The following is a 21,941-nucleotide window of genomic DNA, read 5'->3' as shown; positions in this document are numbered from 1 at the left end:
GCATATAACTCTAATATTAGTACATTAGTGTTTTAATAAAAAATATTAAAATATTATGGGGCATATTGTATAGTTTCTGAGTTATTTTGGAGTTCTGGGAGGCCTTTTAGGAGAAAGTAATAGTGAGACTAAAAATATACATAAGGAAAGAAGACTTAAGTCTAAATATATGAAAATCACACAGATGTATTAAATAACCACATGCATTTGAGGAATTAGTATATCTAATGTTTAAAACAAGATTTTTGAGATATTCAGTCTGGTTTCAGTGAAGTTTCCTTACAAATAAAATGTCAAATACTTCACAGAATACATAACATCTTTGTGTCTCAGAATTTCCATATATAAAGTAGGATAATATTTTTAAAGATTTTATTTCATTTATTTTAGAGAGAGAGTGTGTGTGTACAAGAGCAGGGGGAGAGGCAGAGAGAAAGGAAAGTGGACTCCCCACTGAGCCTAGAGCTGATGTGGACCTTGATCTCAGGACCCTGAGATCATGATTGGAGCCAAAACAGAGAGATGGATGCTTAACTGACTAAGTCACTCAGGTGCCTGTTTAGCACCCAGTAAAAGATATTGCTTATTTTGAACAATTCAAGAATGTGGTTCAACTAGTACTTAGTATGGTATTATATAGGTAGAGGTAACAAGTATTTTGGACTTACACCTGGTATTTAAGTAATGTTGAAATGTTTCTGAAGAATCACTTTGGTAGACTTTTAAACGTAATTTACAGTTATAATTCCTGCCCTTTCATTCCTATGTCTGGAATACAACCAGTATATCCTATGTTAGCCGTCTGTTTTCTAAAATTGTTATGAAATAAATTCAGTGTTTTTCATAGCATTGTAGTGTCAAATTATTATCTGATATAAGGTTTGTTTGCCAAAATCTTTCTCTCAATTCCAGCTTGTTTTCTACCTAGCAAAACTATGTTAATTCTGACCTGAGGAAAAAATGCACAGACTCTATTCCCTTGGCAACAATAGTGTGCATCTCCATATTCAAAGATTCAGCAAACTTCCATCTAGGAAAGATACATTTCCTTTGTGTAGGTATTCCACCCTTAATTTTGGTTTAGGGAAGTGATAGAAGAAAATCTTTCATCTATCTCACTCCTTTTCGTCAGGGTAATTAGGTTAATACTTCCATCTGTTTATCAAATATATATATATATAGATATGCATATCTATATATATATATATATCGGACCACAATTGTTGGTGACTGTTTTTAGACTCTGATTTGCAAAATAAAATCTTTGTATTTGGTCTTTTTATAGCAATTCATGGACAATAAGAAATTCTCATTTGACTTACAAATTTGCAAGCCATTTCTTATATTTATTGAAAGTATGATTACTCTTACTTTCATTCAATGATTCTGAGAATCTTCTAAGACTACTAAATACATTTTTTCTATGTTCTATTGTTATAATTTTATTTTCAATTTCTTTGGAAGACTCATAATTAGGAAATTCAGTCCCTCTAAAAAAAGATTATTGTTTAGATCATTAAAATAGTAAACTTATTTGAACCCTTTTATTCAACAATAAAGGTCTTCATTATTCAAATAGTTTAAGTATAACTACTGAGATCTTTAAGGAAGTCTTCCCAGAGTCTGTAAAGTACTAGTCCAAAGATAAACATTGGTGTCGGACTCCGGTAGGTTTTGCGGGCTGACAGGCATGAGGAGAGCGTCCGGGCCAGCCGGTAGCTCCCCTTGGGGCTGAGCGGGATGGCGAGTGTTGCGAGTCCAGGTGCATTAACGAACCACACCAGACTCGGGGGATCTGTCGAAGCAGGATCTCACTTTATTGAGCGGGGTTGCAGCTTATATTGGGTAGGGCATGGGAAATGAGGTCAGCGGGGAGAGAGCCTATGGGGTTTGGTTACGTAGTCAGTAACTGGGTAGGGTGTGTTGGGCGAGAGGAGGAAATATCAGAGATATGCGGAACCGAAACCGCCATGTTGGCGCCAATACTGCCACGGTGGCGCCTTTTCTAGCCGGAAGAGAAGGCAGGCCAGCGCCATCTTTGCTGTGCCCAACACATTGGCTTAAGGAACCAGAAGAAAAAGGTTGTCTGCATCCACGCCAGTGTAAAACAACTGTGCTGTACAGCTGTTGTAAGAAATGGTCTTATTGATGCAGGCAGACTGGGTCCAAGGATGCAGGGGAGGGTCCCACAGGACCAGCCAAGATGGTCCTTGACTTCCCACAGGATAGAACTCAAATGTGAGCCAGAGAAAGCAGAAACAGAGTTTATTGACTAGTGTAAGCGACAGACAGAATAGTAGACAGAGTGACTGAGAGACTTGGAAAGGAAAGGAGTATACATATATAGTCATATATGTATACATATATAGTCATATATATGTATACTCCTTTCCTTTCCAAGTCTGTCAGTCACTCTGTCTACTATTCTGTCATTCATATATATATATATATATATATATATATATATATATATATATGTCTTTTTGTTGTTTTGGGGGGCCAGGCGTTTATATTAGAAAATTGTCTAGGGTGTGTGTTTCTCCAGGAATCCAGGGAAAAGTGAGCATCAGGTGAATAACAGGGATTATTCTATGAATTACCAAAGATAAGGGTGTTGATGCTGGGGTCAGCAAAATCTGTTTAAAGCTAATGTCCTGGAATGTGTCTGGAATCTGACTCTTCTTGGATGTTACCAGGTGTTTGGGGGAGTAGGAAAAAACCCAGAGAATGTTGAATTTTCTTCTTCTTTCTTGAGGTGGGAACATAGCTTCTTTGGCTTGTTCAGAGGTGATATATGAAACATGAGTAAACAGTTCTTAGCGTTTACAGGAGGGATGGAGTCTTTCTGAAAAGGAGTCCCTTCAGCTTTCCTACTTCCTTATTACCTGTTGTTATACTGACAAGAAATTTGGGGATGCATAATTGTGAATGATATTTCTAAAAATTAAAAATTCTGGAGAAAGAAATACACGGATATCTTTGGATCAGAGTCCATCAGGGTGAGGGTGATAATGGTTGGATTCCCAGTGACACTCAAGATGTAGGTAAAGACAAAAATAAAGAGGAGAAAAAAATAACCACTTATAATTGTAGATCATTGGTCATCCCAAGAAGAATAAAAGGTGTCACTTCTATGTGGTTTCTCACAGCTTATTTCTATGAAGAAGGGGGATTAATGGGAGGAGAAGAGGAAAAAAAATGAGAATTAAAGAGAAAAGGTTACAGAGATGCCTACTCTCTTAATATCCTCATAAACACATTGCTATGGACAACCAACCTCCTTTAATATTCTGTTAGTCAGCAGTAACATCCCCTAAATCTTCACTCATATAATTTTTACTCAAAAATTCACTAACTCTATCAAACTCTCTGAATTTGTTTTCTTTTAATCCAAGACTCACAAAAAGATAACACATTGCATTAATAGAGCTGTATAAAGATACAAGCAAAGAAAGAAACCAAAGAAGCCTGTATTTTGGGGTGCCTGGGTGGCTCAGGTGGTTAAGCATCTGCCTTCAGCTCAGGTCATGATCCCGGGGTCCTGGGATTGAGTCCCGCATTGGGCTCCCTGCTCAGAGGCGAGTCTGCTTCTCTTTTTCCCTTGACTTCTTCCCCTGCTTGTACTCTCTTGTTCTCTCTGACAAATAAATATATAAATAAAATCTTTTTTAAGAAGTCTATATATCTCTATTACTTTTCATGATAGCCTTTGCTATTCTGTAAGTCAGATTTTAGTGGACTCCACCTTTTAACATAACACAAATTTGACCTTAACATCTCTAGCCTACATATGGTGCCAAACTTTTCCATAGTGACTACACAATTTTACGTTCCCACTAACAATATAAAACATTCCAATTACTCCACATTGTAGAGCTTTGATACTGGGATATGTGAGTCTTCTCACTTTTTTCTTCTTTTCAGGATGGATTTGGATATTCAGGTTTCCTTGCAGTACTATTTGAATCTGAGAATCAACTTTTCTGGTTTTTTTGTTTGTTTGTTTTCCATTTTTGAAAAGAAGTAATATTATTAGAATTAGATAGAAATTGAACTAAATCTATAAATTGTTTTGGATGATATCAATAGTATTCTAAGAAACTATGAACATGGAATGATTGATGCTATCTGTTTTAGAAGGATTAATTATTAAGTGAATTTTTAATAGATATAAACCTTTTTTGGATTATTACTATGTGAGTTTTGGCAAATTGTTTCTTTCAAAGAATGGTCACTTTCATTTAGGTTATCAAATTTTAGAACTGTTCATACGGCTTCCTTATTTTTATCCTTTTAATTGCCATATCCTACAGTGGAAACAGTTAACTGATTATAGATTTCTCTTCTTTTCTAGTAGAGACATCGGATGATATAATTCCCTCTAAGCATTGCTTTCACTGCACCCCACAAACATTAATAAATATTTTTTTTGATGCGCCTGGGTGGCTCAGCGGGTGGAAGCCTCTGCCTTCGGCCCAGGTCATGATCCCAGGGTCCTGGGATCGAGCCCGCATCGGGCTCTCTGCTCAGTGCAGATCCTGCTTCTCTCTCTCTCTCTCTCTTCTTGCCTCTCTGCCTGCTTCTGTTCTCTGTCAAATAAATAAATAAAATATTTAAAAATAAATAAATAAATAAATATTTCTTTTCATTTATTTGAAAATGTTTGAATTTCTTCCCATTCAGTTTTCCCTCTCTTCCCTTATGGTCCTCCATGCTATTCCACAGCAAATGAATCATTGAACACTGCATAAAAACTAATGATGTACTATATGTTGTTTAAGTGAACATAATAAAAAATAAAAATAAATAAATAATAAATATAGAAGTTTTAAATTTCTCTAGAGATTTTTTTTGATCCATGTGTTATTTAGATGTCTTATTTAATCTATACATAATTTAATATTTCTCATTCATTCTTTTTATTTATTTATAGTTTAATACCATGTCATTTGTAAGCCAATATTGTGTCAGTTCTAGTCTTCAAAATTTTTAAAGTGTGTGATCTGTCTTGGTGAGCTTGGGGAAAAAAGGTGTATAGCTGTTGTTGGTTGAAATAGTCTATAGATGTTGATTACATACAGTTGATTCTTGGTGTTGTTGAGTCCAACTGTGTCCTTACCAATTTTATGCCTGCACTTCTGCCCATTTTGAATAGAGTTGTTGACATTTCTAACTATGATAAGTATTTGTCTATTTCTCTTTTCAATGCTAATATTTTTTTCTCATACTGTTTGATGCATTTGTGTATGCATGTTAAGGATTACATCAATATATTTTCTAATGTTAAATGTGCAGAGAATTTTACGAGTAAACCCCACTTGATCATTGTATACTATCATTTTTATATGTTATTGGATTTAATTTTTATATATTGCTTTAAAAATTTTTATCTGTATTCATAAGTAATATTTTCTGAATTTATTTTTTCTTTTTTAATTTATATTTTATTTATTTTAAGCATAACAGTATTCATTATTTTTGCACCACACCCAGTGCTCCATGCAATCTGTGCCCTCTCTAATACCCACCACCTGGTTCCCCCAACCTCCCACCCCGATGCCACTTCAAAACCCTCAGATTGTTTTTCAGAGACAATAGTCTCTCATGGTTCACCTCCCCTTCCAATTTCCCCCAACTCCCTTCTCCTCTATAACTCCCCATGTCCTCCATGCTATTTGTTATGCTCCACAAATAAGTGAAACCATATGATAATTGAATCTCTCTGCGTGGCCATTGCTGCTATAAACATTGGGGTACAGATGGCCCTTCTTTTCACTACATCTGTATCACTGGGGTAAATACCCGGGAGTGCAATTGCAGGGTCATAGGGAAGTGCTATTTTTAATTTCTTGAGGAATCTCCACACTGTTCTCCAAAGAGACTTCACCAACTTGCATTCCCACCAACAGTGCAAGAGGGTTCCCCTTTCTCCACATCCTTTCCAACACATGCTGTTTCCAGTCTCGTTGATTTTGGCCATTCTAACTGGTGTAAGGTGATATCTCAATGTGGTTTTAATTTGAATCTCCCTGAGGGCTAGTGATGATGAACATTTTTTCATGTGTTTGATAGCCATTTGTATGTCTTCATTAGAGAAGAGTCTGTTCATATCTTCTGCCCATTTTTTTATATGATTGTCTGTTTTGTGTGTGTTGAGTTTCAGGGGTTCTTTATAGATCCTGGATATCAACCTTTTGTCTGTACTGTCATTTGCAAATCTCTTCCCCCATTCCGTGGGTTGCCTCTTTGTTTTGTTGACTGTTTCTTTTGCTGTGCAGAAGCAGAAGCTTTTGATTTTGATGAAGTTCCAGAAGTTTATTTTCGCTTTTGTTTCCTTTGCCTTTGGAGACATATCTTGAAAGAAGTTGCTGTGGCTGATATCGAAGAGATTACTGCCTATATTCTCCTCTAGGATTCTGACGGATTCCTGTCTCACATTGAGGTCTTTTATCCATTTTGAGTTTGTCTTTGTGTACAGTGTAAGAGAATGGTTGAGTTTCATTCTTCTACATATAGCTGTCCAGTTTTCCCAGTACCATTTATTGAAGAGATCCTGTTGAAATCAAGAACACGACAAGGATGCCCACTCTCACCACTCTTGTTCAACATAGTATTAGAAGTCCTAGCAACAGCAATCAGACAACAAAGAGAAATAAAAGGTATCCAAACTGGCAATGAAAAAGTCAAACTCTCTCTCTTTGCAGATAACATGATTCTTTATATGGAAAATCCAAAAGACTCCACCCCCAAACTACAAGATCTCATACACCAATTCAGCAACGTGGCAGGATACAAAGTCAATGTACAGAAATCAGTGGCTTTCTTATACAATAACAATGAAAATACAGAAAGGGAATTTAGAGAATTGATTCCATTTGCTATAGCACCAGGAACCATAAGATACCTGGGAATAAACCTAACCAAAGAGGTAAAGGATCTGTATTCAAGGAACTATAGAACACTCATGAAAGAAATTGAAGAAGACACAAAAAGTGGGAGACCATTCCATGCTCTTGGATTGGAAGAATAAACATTGTTAAAATGTCTATACTGCCTAGAGCAATCCATACTTTTCATGCCATTCCGATCAAAATTCCACCAGTATTCTTCAAAGAGCTGGAGCAAATAATCCTAAAATTTGTATGGAATCAGAAGAGACCCCGAATTGCCAAGGAAATGTTGAAAAACAAAAATAAAACACGGGCATCATGCTACCTGATTTCAAGCTTTACTACAAAGCTGTGATCACTAAGACAGCACAGTACTGGCATAAAAACAGACACATAGACCAGTGCAACAGAGTAGAGAGCCCAGATATTTTTTCTTTTAATTCCTTGTCCTTGTTTTGTGTAATAATAATGATGGCTTAGGAATGAATTGAGTATTCTCTCTTCCAGTTTTTTGGAGAATGTGTGCATAGTTTATATTTTTAGAACTTTTGGTATAATTTATAAGTGAAGCCATCTAAACCTAGATTTGTGTGTGTGTATGTGTGTGTGTGTGTGTGTGTGTGTATGCTGGGGGGAAACATTTCTAACTATGAATCATTTACTTTCGCTATTATAGAGTTCTCCATTTATAAATCCCTTATGACTGCTTTAGAAGTTTATGGTTCACAAGTATTTTATCAATTTCATATAAATTATCTATTTTTGCCAAAAACTGGTTCATATTATGTCATTGTTTTTTCAATATCCACAAGATCTGTAGTGAAGTCATATTATAGTCCTAATATTAGTAATTTGTGTCTTCTATTTTTCCTTGATGAACCTAACTAGAGATATATCAATTATATTTATGTCCTAAAGCTTTGACTTCTATCTTCATTGGTTTTTGCTATTGTTTTCTGTTTTCTGTCTCAGAGAGTTTTTCTTTAGTGATTCAGTGGATATGGCATAGTATTCAGCACTTACTGCTGAAACAATTAGATATCCAAATACCATTAAGTGAACTTTGATCTGTGCCTCAAAGTATGTTAAGAGATGAATCTACTTCCCATGTACTAATACAACTTGATACAAGTTGGTAGTACATTTTTCTGGGCACAATGATAAAGTGGCTCAGTGTGTTGCAGACCAAAAAGAGTAGTTGTAGGACATATGAACAGACAACTCCGAAGCTCCCAAAAAGATGAAGAAAAAAATAATTAAGTTGTATCAACAATCTAGGGAAATGTTTACTCTTTGGTCAAGGGAGTTATCAACAATTTAGGAATATAAATCAATATTAGTGAGATTTCCAAGAAGGAGAAATTTTGACAGAGGGAATACATTAAAACATTTAGGTAGGGATTTGGCAGAGTGATATTCTCCATCATGTTCAACATTATACTTTAGAAATAGAAAGAAGAAAATAAAAATTTACAGAAAAGTCTCCTCTGTTTTTCTAATCCAAATGAACTCCATATCCATTGAGTGATTGCTTACCATCTATGACTCTTATCCAAACTTTCCAATAAAAGTGATTAAACTGTGGGAGGTTGGTGGTGGCTTGGCTAAATGGGTGATGGTTATTAAGGAGGGGACTTGTGATGAGCACTGTAAGTGCACTTACATGTAAGTGATGGATCACTAAATTCTATCTTGAAACCAATTTTACTATATATGTTAAATAACTAGAATTGAAATAAATAATGCAAATAAAAATAATTAAGTTAAACTTACTAAACTGTAATGTTATTATGAGGTGATTTTTTAAAAAATGCAGACAACCAAAGAAAGACATTTTTTCAGAATCTGATCATAATCAAGTATTTTTTTTCTGCTTAAAATATTAGCTATATCATGTAACAGATCAGCTTAGCTATTATCATATCCTGAGAGATAATCTCTCTTTTGAAACTTCCATAGTTCCTATTTGCCAAAATGAAATTTACGTCATTATTTTTAATTTGATTCCATACTATATGAATATTTTTAAATGTCAGGACATGCAAATCATTACAATTATATTTTCTGTTGATTTAAAGAAAAAGTAATGACTAAAGTACATTCTAAATATCAGTGTCAACTATAACCCATTTCCAAAAGCTTCCCTCAACAATAGATTTTTTTTTGTAAGATTTTTATTTATTCATTTGACAGAGAGAGAGATCACAAGTAGGCAGGGAGGCAGGCAGAGAGAGAGGAGGAAGAAGGCCCTCCGTGGAGCAGAGAGCCCAATGCGGGGCTCGGTCCCAAAACCCTGGGATCATGACTCGAGCCAAAGGCAGAGGCTTTAACCTACTGAGCCACTCATGCGCCCTAACATAGATTTTTGTCATGTTTTTTCAATGCCATACTTTCAAATTTAAGTTATAAATCCTGAGTATTATTCTATACTTTCACTCTACACAGAAAAAGTCATTCATTTATTATTTTTTATCATTATATTTTTTGCTAACTGAATTAATCTACTTAGTTATTTATTATTTGATATTAAGTTCAGTAAATGAGATGATACTTTTCTAAATCTATGTCATGTATGGGAAGAAACAATTATAGGAAAGATAAATAAAAGAGAAAAAATGCTATCCTTAGTTTTATCTTTCAAAATGATACAAGAATATGTGTGATTAATAATTTATAATTTTTTCAGCACATTTGTACTCATGAAATCATCAAAGCTGATGTGCATATTAGGATAATTCTCAAACCAAGCTTAGGTATTTGCTGAAATTATTAAGCTCCTCCACCCTTCATGTGTCAGGTTTGTTCAATAATTTCTTATGATTGTTAGTATACTATTTGTCAGGTTTAACTGAAATATTTGTAATTGCTCATAATTCTTTAACACAAATTAAACTAGTTTCAATGGAATATACTCTAATGCACAATGTTATTTTTTTTAGTTTTATTTACTTTTTTAGAGATTTACTTATTTTAGAGAGAATGAGAGAACAAGATTGCATGATAGTAAGGGCAGAGGGAGAGAATCTTTAAGGAGACACCCCACTAAGCATGGAGTGTGACATGGGGCCTGATCTCACAACCCATTAGATCATCACTTGTGCCAAAATCAAGGGTGGACGCTTAATTGACTGAGTCATTCAGATGCCCCCACAATCTTTTCAAAATAAACTATTTTCTAATTTGATCATCAACACTAATGGTTATTCTCTGCCACAATTATCTTTTCATTTCATTAAATAGAGTGTGTAACAATAATTCAAAAGATAAAAGTAATTCAAAATTATTCAAAAGATAGAGGTTCAAAAATATATAATTCAACAGTAATTCAAGAGATATAAATAAATATCAGTTTTAAGTAGAGTGTAAATAGGTACAAATAAAGAGCTGAAATAACTTGTACATTGCATGTTACATTAAATATAAAATAAATAAAATACTTCATAATCTTGACTAGAATTCAAATCTAACAGAGACAGATTGAAAACTTAGCTCCATTTCTTTCAGATACTCACAGAGAAAGGATGTGATGGGAAAAAAAGTATCTCTTGCAGGACATAAAGAAAACTAAATTCTTTGGAACAAAGATTTTTCTGCAAATAATGCTTAAGAAGAGATAAAGATGAATATCACAGACATAAATGCAAAAAAAAAAAAAACATAACAAACCAGAAGAAACTGTATTAGAAGCTACTACTAGATATTTTGATATTATTAGGGGTTCATTTTCTTTATATAAAATGCAACAGGAATTCATTTGCTTGAGAAGGAAACAATCTTGTGTATCATGTTCAAGAAGGCTTTTTTCACCTGCTGGTTCCTCAAGGTATAGATGAAAGGATTCAAAAGTGGAGCCACGGAAGTATTGAGCACTGCAATTCCCTTGGAAAAAGATATTCTTTGTTTGACTGATGGTTTAACATACATGAAGATGCAGCTGCCATAAGAAAGGGATATCACAATCATGTGAGAAGAACATGTTGAAAAAGCTTTTTTCTTCTGATTAGTTGAAGGGAATTTTAGAATTGTTAACACAATAAAGGTGTATGATATTATCACCATTACCAACGTGACCACGAGTGTCATTGACGCAGAAATGAATCCCATGGTTTCAATGAGCTGTGTGTCTGAGCAGGAGATCTGCATGAGGGGAGTTGTATCACAGTAGAAATGGTCAATAATTTTGGACGCACAGAAGTCAAGATTTACACCTAAGAGGAGAGGTACAAAGATGGTAAAGAATCCAGCAAGCCAACAACAGAAGAGAAGTTGAATGCAGACTTTACTGTTCATGATGGTTGTGTAATGCAGAGGCTTACAGATGGCAACATAGCGGTCATAGGACATAGCAGCCAGCAAGTAAAATTCAGATGCACCAAGAAGGAAGGCAAAAAACACTTGAGTTGCACAACAATTAAAGGAAATGGTTTTGTCTCCAGTTGCCATAGTAACCAACAATTTAGGGATGCATGTAGTAGTATAAGAAATTTCTAGGAAGGAAAAATTCCGAAGGAAAAAATACATGGGGGTCTTGAGGTGAATATCCACCAGGGTAAGTGTGATGATGGTCAGATTGCCAGTGATGCTCAGCAAGTAGGTGAGAAGCAGAAAGATGAATAACACAACTTTCAATTGTGGGTCATCAGTCAAACCTGCCAGGATAAACACTATCGCTTGTGTATGGTTTCCCATTACTGTCCTCTACTTTTCCAGTTCTAAACAGAAAAGATAAACATAAAGAAATTGACAATCCCAGTGGAAAAATAAGAGTGATTTAGATGTCTAAAATAAAGCTAGCAAGCGACATTTCAGATAGAGTAACACAATGCTCGTTCAAGTTTTGAAGATGGATATGCCAGGGGGTTTGCATTTTCAGAGTATCTGGACAGCGAATTTCATCTTCAGTTTGTAATTCTACTGGAGAATAACCTATATGATGATAGAAATTGTTGATTTTTTAAGGAAATAAATTTGATGGAAATTAGAGGGACATACCAAACATAGAAAAATGCTTTTCCTCTCTTGAATTTACACAATTGGAATGAATGCTGTTTATTGTTCAATTAAAAGGTTTGCATACTAGAAACAAAGTGGTATCTGTCATTAAAAGTACAGCCGCCCATTTATTGCATTTAACACACACACACACACACACACACACACACACCTTGCTGTCATTAATAAATAAGGCTACCATAACTTTACCATTTTCTTCAACAAATCAACTCAAATGCTTGATTCTTGTGTCATTTACTTTCATGGCTAATGAGATACAATTTCAGATAAGTGACTTTGAGGCATTGGGAATATATTTATTTGCCATCCTTATTAGTGTTTCCATTTCTTCAATATCCCCCCTTCCCAGTTTGTATCTTGAAACAAAATCAGAGGGAACAGTCTGTAATTTCAGTGTGTATATCAAAAAAGTTCAGTTTTATTTGTTCTTTGGGTGTTGAGTTTCCAATCAAGAAATGGGCAGAAGACATGAACAGACATTTCTGCAAAGAAGACATCCAGATGGCCAACAGACACATGAAAAAGTGCTCCATATCACTCGGCATCAGGGAAATACAAATCAAAACCACAATGAGATATCACCTCACACCAGTCAGAATGGCTAAAATCAACAAGTCAGGAAATGACAGATGCTGGCGAGGATGCGGAGAAAGGGGAACCCTCCTACACTGTTGGTGGGAATGCAAGCTGGTGCAGCCACTCTGGAAAACAGCATGGAGGTTCCTCAAAATGTTGAAAATAGAACTGCCCTATGACCCAGCAATTGCACTATTGGGTATTTACCCTAAAGATACAAATGTAGTGATCCAAAGGGACACATGCACCCGAATGTTTATAGCAGCAATGTCCACAATAGCCAAACTATGGAAAGAACCTAGATGTCCATCAACAGATGAATGGATCAAGAAGATGTGGTATATATACACAATGGAATACTATGCAGCCATCAAAAGAAATGAAATCTTGCCATTTGCGACAACATGGATGGAACTAGAGCGTATCATGCTTAGCGAAATAAGTCAAGCAGAGAAAGACAACTATCATATGATCTCCCTGATATGAGGAAGTGGTGATGCAACATGGAGGCTTAAGTGGGTAGAAGAAGAATAAATGAAACAAGAAGGGATTGGGAGGGAGACAAACCATAAGTGACTCTTAATCTCACAAAACAAACTGAGGGTTGCTGGGGGGAGGGGGTTTGGGAGAAGGGGGTGGGATTATGGACATTGGGGAGGGTATGTGATTTGGTGAGTGCTGTGAAGTGTGTAAACCTGGTGATTCACAGACCTGTACCCCTGGGGATAAAAATATATGTTTATAAAAAATAAAAAATTAAAAAAAAAAAAAAAGTTCAGTTTTCCTGTGCATGTTATCATTCTGAGAATAGATCAAGTAAAATAAGGTGAAGATAAGAATAAATTGTAAAGATGCAGAAAAAAATATACAAATTAGTGTTCAGGAAATGGTTTGAGATGTTAGAGGTAAAGAAAAGAGGGAGATAAAGACAAGACTTTTACAGAAACCTAGAAGGTAAGAAGGATTTAAAGAGACAGGATAATGAGTTTGAAAAAAAAATAGCAGAAGATTTAAAATAGGCAAATTACTAAGACAATTTTTTAAATATAAAATACATAAATTGGTAACTAAAATATGTAACTTAGTAAGTAAAAATTTTAAGGAGAAAATGTTCACCAATAAAATTCTTCCCCATATGCTTTTGTGCTTTACACTTACCATTTTATTCTTTGTCTAAAATACAGACTGAAAACTTGAACAATTTTGAGATCAGCATGGCCTAAGGGAGAGGAGGAGTGAGAGTATTTGGCACATTTCAAGCACATATTGGATCTCAGAACAGTGGTGACACCAGTTTTAGGAAGCATATATTTCCCTATCCTAATGACACTCAGCTAACTCATAATTAAAGAAATATTAACTGTAAGATACTATTTTCAACACCTGGCATACATTGAGACAATTGAATTTTCAGATTTTCTATGCTAGTCAGTTGGAAATCAGGTTTAAATTTGAAGGAGTATATTATCCAAGTCATCACCTTAAAGGGAAATATTTTGTGCAAGTAACTATAGGACAGATTATAGTGTATTTCTCCAAAAAAAAAATTTATATCTCTAAGGAATATTTCCTTCCCTGGTTTCTTCATCATGAAGCACAATAAAAAATTAAGGTTGGCTTTGGGCACTAGATAATACAATACTGTATGTCTTAATACCAAAGTAATTATTTTCAATCTCAAAAACATAAATTATAATTTTTAAAGAGTTTATTTATTTATGATAGAGATAGTGAGTGAGGGAACACAACCACTTGGGAGCTGAAGAGGGAGAAAGAGGCTCCCCGCTGAATAGGGAGCCTATTACGGGTCTGGATCCCAGGACACTGGGATCAGGACCTGAGCCAAAGGCAGATACTCAAGGACTGAGACACCTAGGGTCCGCCAAAACATGTTATTATTAAAAGGTATGTACAGGGTACCTGGGTGGCTCAGTTAGTTAAGCGTCTTCATTTGGCTTGGATCATGATCCTAGGGTCCTAGGATTGAGCCCTGCATTAGGCTCCCAGCTCAGCAACGGAGTATGCTTTTCCCTTTGCCTCTGACCCTCCCTGCCGCTCATGTTCTCTCTCTCTCACATGCACTCTCTCTTTCTCTCTCTCTCAGAAATTAATAAAATCTTTTAAAAAATAAAAGTCATATATATAAATAAAAATAAATATATAAGGACAAATAAAAGTTGCTTCCAATTATATCTAGAGGCATTTACAGGAGAATTCTAAGATTTTAAAAAAATGAGATCTGCTATTAAAATCACCTTACTAATGTAAAAGAAAAAGAAAGGACTATTATTTTTCCTGGACATTCATTTTACATTCACATAATTGTGAAGCAATCTATTATAAATTTTTCATTTACACAAAATATCCCAATGGCAACAATTATAGGTATACATATACCTATAACACATAAAACAGAGTTTTACTATGTCAAATTATTTCTTTGTCCAACTTTAACCTTTAAACACACCAACTATCCCCAACACACACTGTGCAAAAATTAACAAAGCTCATATTGCAAAACCATTAGAAGACAATGTGTATGATGTGTACAATGATGTTTACTTGCATTAGATACGGTGAATATGTGAAATTTAAAAACAATTTTCAGTACCAAATTTTCACTATATTCTGTCTTCTGTCATCATTTTCCCCACAATAAAAATTTAAAAGTTTAGAAAATTTAAATACTTTAATGGTAAAAACAGAACAACATGGATTAAACATAGCTAACAGGAAATATGGTTTTTAAATTTTAGACATACCAGTGGTGCCTGGGTGGCTCAGTCCTTAAGCATCTGCCTTCAGCTCAGGTCATGATCCCAGGGTCCTGGATTTGAGCCCCACATCGGGCTCCCTGCTCAGTGGGAAGCATGCTTCTCCCTCTCCTACTCTCCCAGCTTGTGTTCCCTCTCTTGCTGTGTCTCTCTCTGTCAAATAAATAAAATCTTTTAAAAATAAATGAATAAAATAAATTTTAGACATACCTCTTCTTTTCATTTTTTTTGAGTCTTTAATCATTCTGACAAAGACCTAAAAACTCAAACACCTTTTCAAAAGCAGACATATACACAGATTTATTCAGATAAAATGATCTCTGCTCCAATTTTTAAATCTTTTGTCATCATACTGAACTGACTAAATTGACATTCCATTCCTCTCTAAATGGGTCTCCCTCTAGCTCACAATCTATGATAGTTTTTTCTTATGTATTTAAGATAACTTTGTAAATGGTTTCATTAGCTGTGTTTTGTTTTGTTTTGTTTTTGGTAGATATTTAGAGTAGTACATTAAATTTTCCCATTGTTACAATTTACTTATTTTTGCATTGAATTCTTTTCCATTTATTATCCTCAATGCCATATAAATTAGTGAACATTTGGTCCCATTGAATATTTATGCTTTCTGGGCCCTGAAGAAAAATATCTAAAGATGACTGAAGAATTCTCAGGAGGATATGAGATCCAAGAACACCATTCCCAAGGGATCACATATTTATTTTTTATTACAAAATTCTTCCCAACTACCAAATATTGGGGCACCTGGGTGCCTCAGTCATTAAGTGTCTGCCTCTGGTTCAGGTCATGATCCCAGCTCTGCACTGGGCTTCCTGCTCAGCGGGAAGCGTGTTTCTCCCTCTTGAGCACCCCCTGTTTGTGTTCCCTATCTCACTGTATCCCTTTCTCATCAAATAAATGAATAAAATCTTAATAAAAACAAAAATTTAAAAATATAATTTAAAAAACCTGCTTTAAAAAATTATTTATTTGAGAAAGAGAGACAGAGAGAGAGATTACAGGCAGGAGAGAGAAGCAGAGGGAAAGGGACAAGCAGACTCCAGTGTGAGCCAGATGTGGAACTTGATCTCACATCCCTGAGATCATGACCTGATCTGAAATCAGAAGTCAGTTGTTCAACCTACTGAGGCACCCAGGCACCCTGGCACCCTGGAAAAACTACTTTTAACTATGTCTCCTGAGAATTCAGTTTAGACTTCCCTGTATTATATTATTGTTCTTCTGCATAGTCATGTTTTGAATTAAAAAATATAGATGAGGATTTAAAAGCACGAAAAATGCATTTCTGTTGGTAATGAAAAGTGATAATATTAGTTGGAGAATTTACTAACCTGTCATAGAAAACACTGCCTCAAGTTAAATATACTACCATTAATCCTGTAGATACACTTACGGTTTCTTTTTATACATGACCTCAGTGTATTTTCTGAAAGGTGTCTTTTTCCAGATAATCTTTGTGATATGATCTAGTGGATCTTTTCTTTTTAAAGATTTTATTTATTTATTTGACAGACAGAGATCACAAGTAGGCAGAGAGGCAGGCAGAGAGAGAGGAGGAAGCAGGCTCCCTGCTGAGCAGAGAGCCCAATGTGGGGCTCAATCCCAGGATGCTGGGACCATGACCTGAGCCGAAGGCAGACACTTTAACCCACCAAGCCACCCAGGCACCCCTGATCAAGTGGATCTTAAACTGATATTTCTTAATACCCAAGCATTCTCCACTCCCTTTGTGTTAATGGAATATTTATCTCTGTCTGTAGCTAGTCTTCCTTGCAACTTGTTGTGACCATGTGACTAAATCATAAACAACGGATGTAAGTGGAGATGTGCAATTTCTATGGATTATCCTTTGATAAAAGAAGTTTGCCCTCCTCTTGCTTTCTACCCCCTCTCACTGTTGCGATGCAGATGGGATACAAGCTGTTTAAAGCCATGAGGATAATCAATCACACTAGGAATACACTGATCATTCAACAAGAGAGAGCACATTCAGGTTCTAGACACCATTGCAGGTCCTTCCACCTTAGAAACACAGTGACTTCATGGAGGAGTTTCAACATAGCAGCCTGAACATTAAAATGGGATAAAAGTATAGTATTTTTGTTTAAATCATTGTGATATATTTTTTTTATATTCTACCAAATCCTCATTATCAAAATTGTTTCTTATATCTATGTATCTTCTCTGCCCACTTTTAAATTAATATATTTATCTTTTTGGTGTACATGCTGAGGTTATTAACATCTTATTGGATATATCCTTTGCAAGTATCTCCTTCCATTCATAGGTTGTCCTTTTGTTTTGTTGATGTTTTCCTTTGCTGTGCAAAGCTTTTTATTTTGGTGTAGTCCAAATGGTTTATTTTGGCCTTTGTTTCCCTGGTCTAAGGAGACAGATCCATAAATAGGTTGGTAAGGCCAATGCCCCAGAAATCACTGCCTCTGTTTTCTTTCAGGAGTTTTTATGGTTTCAGCTCTCACATCTAGATCTTTAACCGATATTGAAAATCTTCCCTCCTCTTCCCTTCCTCCCTCATTTTGAGATTGTTTTTGTGTATAGTATAAGTTGTCCAGCTTCATTCTTTGGCATGTAACTGTCCAGTTTGCCCAACACCATTCTTTGAAAAGTTTCTCTTTCCCCAGTGTATATTTTTGCCTTCTTTGTCTTAGATTCATTGTGGATATATGTGTTGATGTACTTCTAAGCTCTCTACCTGGTTCTGTTGAACTGCGTGTCTATTTTTGTGACTATATCATGCTGTTATGATTCCTGTAGCTTTGTAGTTTATCTCAAAACCTGGATTTGTGGTAACTCCAACTTTGTTCTTCTTTCTGAAGACTGGTTTAGCTTTTTGGAGGTTTTTTTTGTGATTGTATAGAAATTTTAGGATTATTTGTTCTAGTGTTAAAAAGCTATTGGTATTTTGATAAGGATTTCATTTTCATAGAGATTGAATCTATAGATTGCTGCCTAAGCATTTCTTAAACACACAATACCAATTATTTAAGTTGTGAATTTCTTAGCTCTTCAAGGGAAGTATTAGTTCTAGTTATTTTACAGACTGTGTTCTAGATATATGTAGATCTTCTCATGTCTCTTTCTATTTCTTTTACCTTCATGATTTTGGACATTTGAACTTCCCTCTGATAAGGTTTTGAATTTTTTATTGTATACTCAAAACCATATTCAAATGTTATTGGCATGGATGATGATTGATTCCTACAAGGAGGATTTTATTCATTCTGGCACGCATTTAAAGCAGACAACCTTGACCAAAACAAGGAATGAGATTATTCTAATCTCTGTTCCATACTTTTTGAGAAATGGTAAATTCGTTGTGCTTATTCTTATGTGTAAGATTTCAGTGGTATTGACCCAGGCCCCTCCATACTGGCAAATCATAAATGTCAAATATTTGTCTGCAGAGACTAGGAGACAGCAGGAATTTCTTTTTGGATTCTTCTTCAGTTATCTGTGGCTTTGTATTCATGGTCTAAGGCTACTATTGCTTGCCACTTAGGATTTATCAAATGTGATTAGAGAAAAAACACTACAAAATGTCAGGCTCAAACTATGGAAAGAGTCCAGATGTCCATTAACAGATGAGTGGATAAAGAAGAGGTGATAATGGAATATTATGCAGCCATCAAAAAACAAAATGTTGTCATTTGCAAGGACGTGGATGGAACTAGAGGCTATTATGCTAAGTGAAATAAATCAACCAGAAAAAGACAATTATCATATGATCTCACTGATATGAGGCATTTGAGAAACAAGACAGAGGGTCATGGGGGAAGGGAAAAAAAATGAAACAAGATGAAATATAGAGGCAGACAAACCATACGAGTCTCTTAATCTCAGTAAACAAGCTGAGGGTTGCTGGAGGGGAGGGGGTAGAGTGATGCATTGGCTGGGGGATGGACATTAGGGTAGGTATGTGCTATGGTGAGTGCAGTGGATTGTGTAAGACTGATGAATCATAGACCTGTACCTCTGAAACAAGTAATACATTTAGATGTTAATAAAAAAAAAATGTCAGGCTCATTCATCTTCAATTCCTTTTTATACAAAATCTTTTCTATCTAACATAAGCCCTGGTTGGCATTGACATATGTGGATTCCAATTTATTTCTCTCTAGCCTCATGTGAGAATGCCTGTCTGCCATTTTCTGCTGGGAAATTTGCCATTCATTATATAAGAAAGAGCAAGAAGCTAATAGGAAAATTATAGAATGTATGACATCTCCTCAGTTAGTATAATTTTCTCAATGACCACAGCTTCCCAAATCCTGGCTATTTTTGCTCTCTAATGACACAGGTCTACACACACACACACATACACACACACACTCACAAAATTTGGAATTTGGTGTGATGTCTCATTAGGGAAAGTGAATAGAATACAAACACAATGAAGAGAAGTGGCTCAGATGGAGTTTGGAGAACTGGGGCTCCTGCTGGTATTTAGGAATCAATCATAGGAAAAAACAGCAGAAGTAAAATGAGGAAGAATTGCCAATATGCTCAGAGAAGTCCACAAAATAATGTTTCCTTTAACCAGGGCAAATAAATGGTATTAAATAGAAAGCAGCATTCAACTGTGCCCAGTATTGCTGAAATATATTAAAATGACAAAACAAACAAACAAACAAAACCCCAAAGATGGTGCATTACTCTGGAAAGGTGGAGTTTGAAACAATAGAGTTATTGGATGGGTGGGTTACAGACCAGTGAGAAGGCTGAGGAGAAAATGTGAAGTAAAAATGTAGTGATGGCAGTAATAGCTAAATGTAGGCAAAGGCTGATGCTTTCTAAGTTCAGACTGGAAAACAAGCAATGAGACACTTATTAAGAAGAGAATTTTTCAAGTATTCTGATCACAGTGGACAACTTAATTTAGCTTTTATTAAATAGTATCATAAATGAAATATAAAAATAATCAAGGTAAATAAAATTTAAAAAGATGGCATCTGAAACTAAAAATGTCACATTATAACAAACCAATGGAAAGAAATGAGTAGAAATTTGTTAGATAATCTGAATATTGCAATTATGCTACTTTTGGGGAAAAGGAAGAATTTATGATGAGAAATGTATTCTAAAATTTAGGAAATGACATTTGAGATTTCCAGAAAAAGACCAGAGTCTACCTAACACTAATTTTATTTTGTTTTTGTTTTGTTTTGTTTTAATTTTTTATTTATTTTCAGCATAACAGTATTCATTATTTTTACATCACATCCAGTGCTCCATGCAATCCGTGCCCTCTATAATACCCACCACTGGTACCCTGACCTCATATCCCCTGCCCCTTCAAAACCCTCAGATAGCTTTTCAGAGTCCATAGTCTCTCATGGTTCACCTCCCCTTCCATATTCCCCCAACTCCCTTCTCCTCTCTATCTCCCCATGTCCTCCATGCTATTTGTTATGCTCCACAAATAAGTGAGACCATATGATAATTGACTCTCTCTCTGCTTGACTTATTTCACTCAGCATGATCTCTTCCAGTCCCATCCATGTTGCTACAAAAGTTGGGTTTTCGTCCTTTCTGATGGAGGCATAATATTCCATGGTTTATATGGATCACATCTTCCTTATCCATTTGTCTATTGAAGGGCATCTTGGTTCTTTCCACAGTTTGGTGACCACGGACATTGCTGCTATAAACATTGGGGTAGAGATGGCCCCTCTTTTCACTACATCTGTATCTTTGGAGTAAATACCCGGAAGTGCAATTGCAGGGTCATAGGGAAGTGCTATTTTTAATTTCTTGAGGAATCTCCACACTGTTCTCCAAAGAGGCTGCACCAACTTGCATTCCCACCAACAGTGCAAGAGGGTTCCCCTTTCTCCACATCCCTTCCAACGCAAGTTGTTTCCTGTCTTGCTGATTTTGGCCATTCTAACTGGTGTAAGGTGATATCTCAATGTGGTTTTAATTTGAATCTCCCTGAGGGCTAGTGATGATGAACATGTTTTTCATACGTCTGATAGCCATTTCTGTGTCTTCATTAGAGAAGTGTCTGTTCATATCTTCTGCCCATTTTTTGATATGGTTGTCTGTTTTGTGCATGTTGAGTTTGAGGAGTTCTTTATAGATCCTGGATATCAACCTTTTGTACTGTCATTTGCAAATATCTTCCCCCATTCTGTGGGTTGCCTCTTTGTTTTGTTGACTGTTTCTTTTGCTGTGCAGAAGCTTTTGATCTTGATGAAATCCCAAAAGTTTATTTTCGCTTTTGTTTCCTTTGCCTTTGGAGACATATCTTGAAAGAAGTTGCTGTGGCTGATATCGAAGAGATTACTGCCTATGTTCTCCTCTAGTATTCTGACGGATTCTTGTCTCACATTGAGGTCTTTTATCCATTTTGAGTTTATCTTTGTGTACGGTGTAAGAGAATGGTTCAGTTTCATTCTTCTACATATAGCTTTCCAGTTTTCCCAGCCCCATTTATTGAAGAGACTGTCTTTTTTCCATTGTATATTTTTCTCCTGTTTTTTTGAAAATTATTTGACCATAGAGTTGAGGAACCATATCTGGGCTCTCTACTCTGTTCCACTAGTCTATGCGTCTGTTTTTATGCCAGTACCATGCTGTCTTAGTGATCACTGTTTTGTAGTAAAGCTTGAAAACAGGTAGCGTGATGCCCGTGTTTTATTTTTGT

General features: G+C 35.6%; 1 protein-coding gene across 1 annotated transcript; it reads right to left on the bottom strand.

Annotated features, from left to right (window-relative positions):
- Positions 1-10,640: 10,640 nt before the first annotated feature.
- LOC131837872 (olfactory receptor 6C74-like) lies at positions 10,641-11,579 on the bottom strand. The gene has a single exon (XM_059183534.1). It carries the CDS (start codon positions 11,577-11,579, stop codon positions 10,641-10,643), a length of 939 nt encoding a protein of 312 aa, XP_059039517.1.
- Positions 11,580-21,941: the final 10,362 nt, after the last annotated feature.

This window comes from Mustela lutreola, chromosome 8 (assembly GCF_030435805.1).
Source record: "Mustela lutreola isolate mMusLut2 chromosome 8, mMusLut2.pri, whole genome shotgun sequence".
NCBI lineage: Eukaryota > Metazoa > Chordata > Mammalia > Carnivora > Mustelidae > Mustela > Mustela lutreola.
The sequence above is the reverse complement of the archived record's forward strand: the minus strand, read 5'-3'. Positions and strand labels throughout refer to the sequence as shown.

Coding starts and splice junctions, on each gene's coding strand:
- LOC131837872 (XM_059183534.1), bottom strand. CDS start 11,579: ATGGGAAACCATACACAAGCGATAGTGTTTATCCTGGCAGGTTTGACT.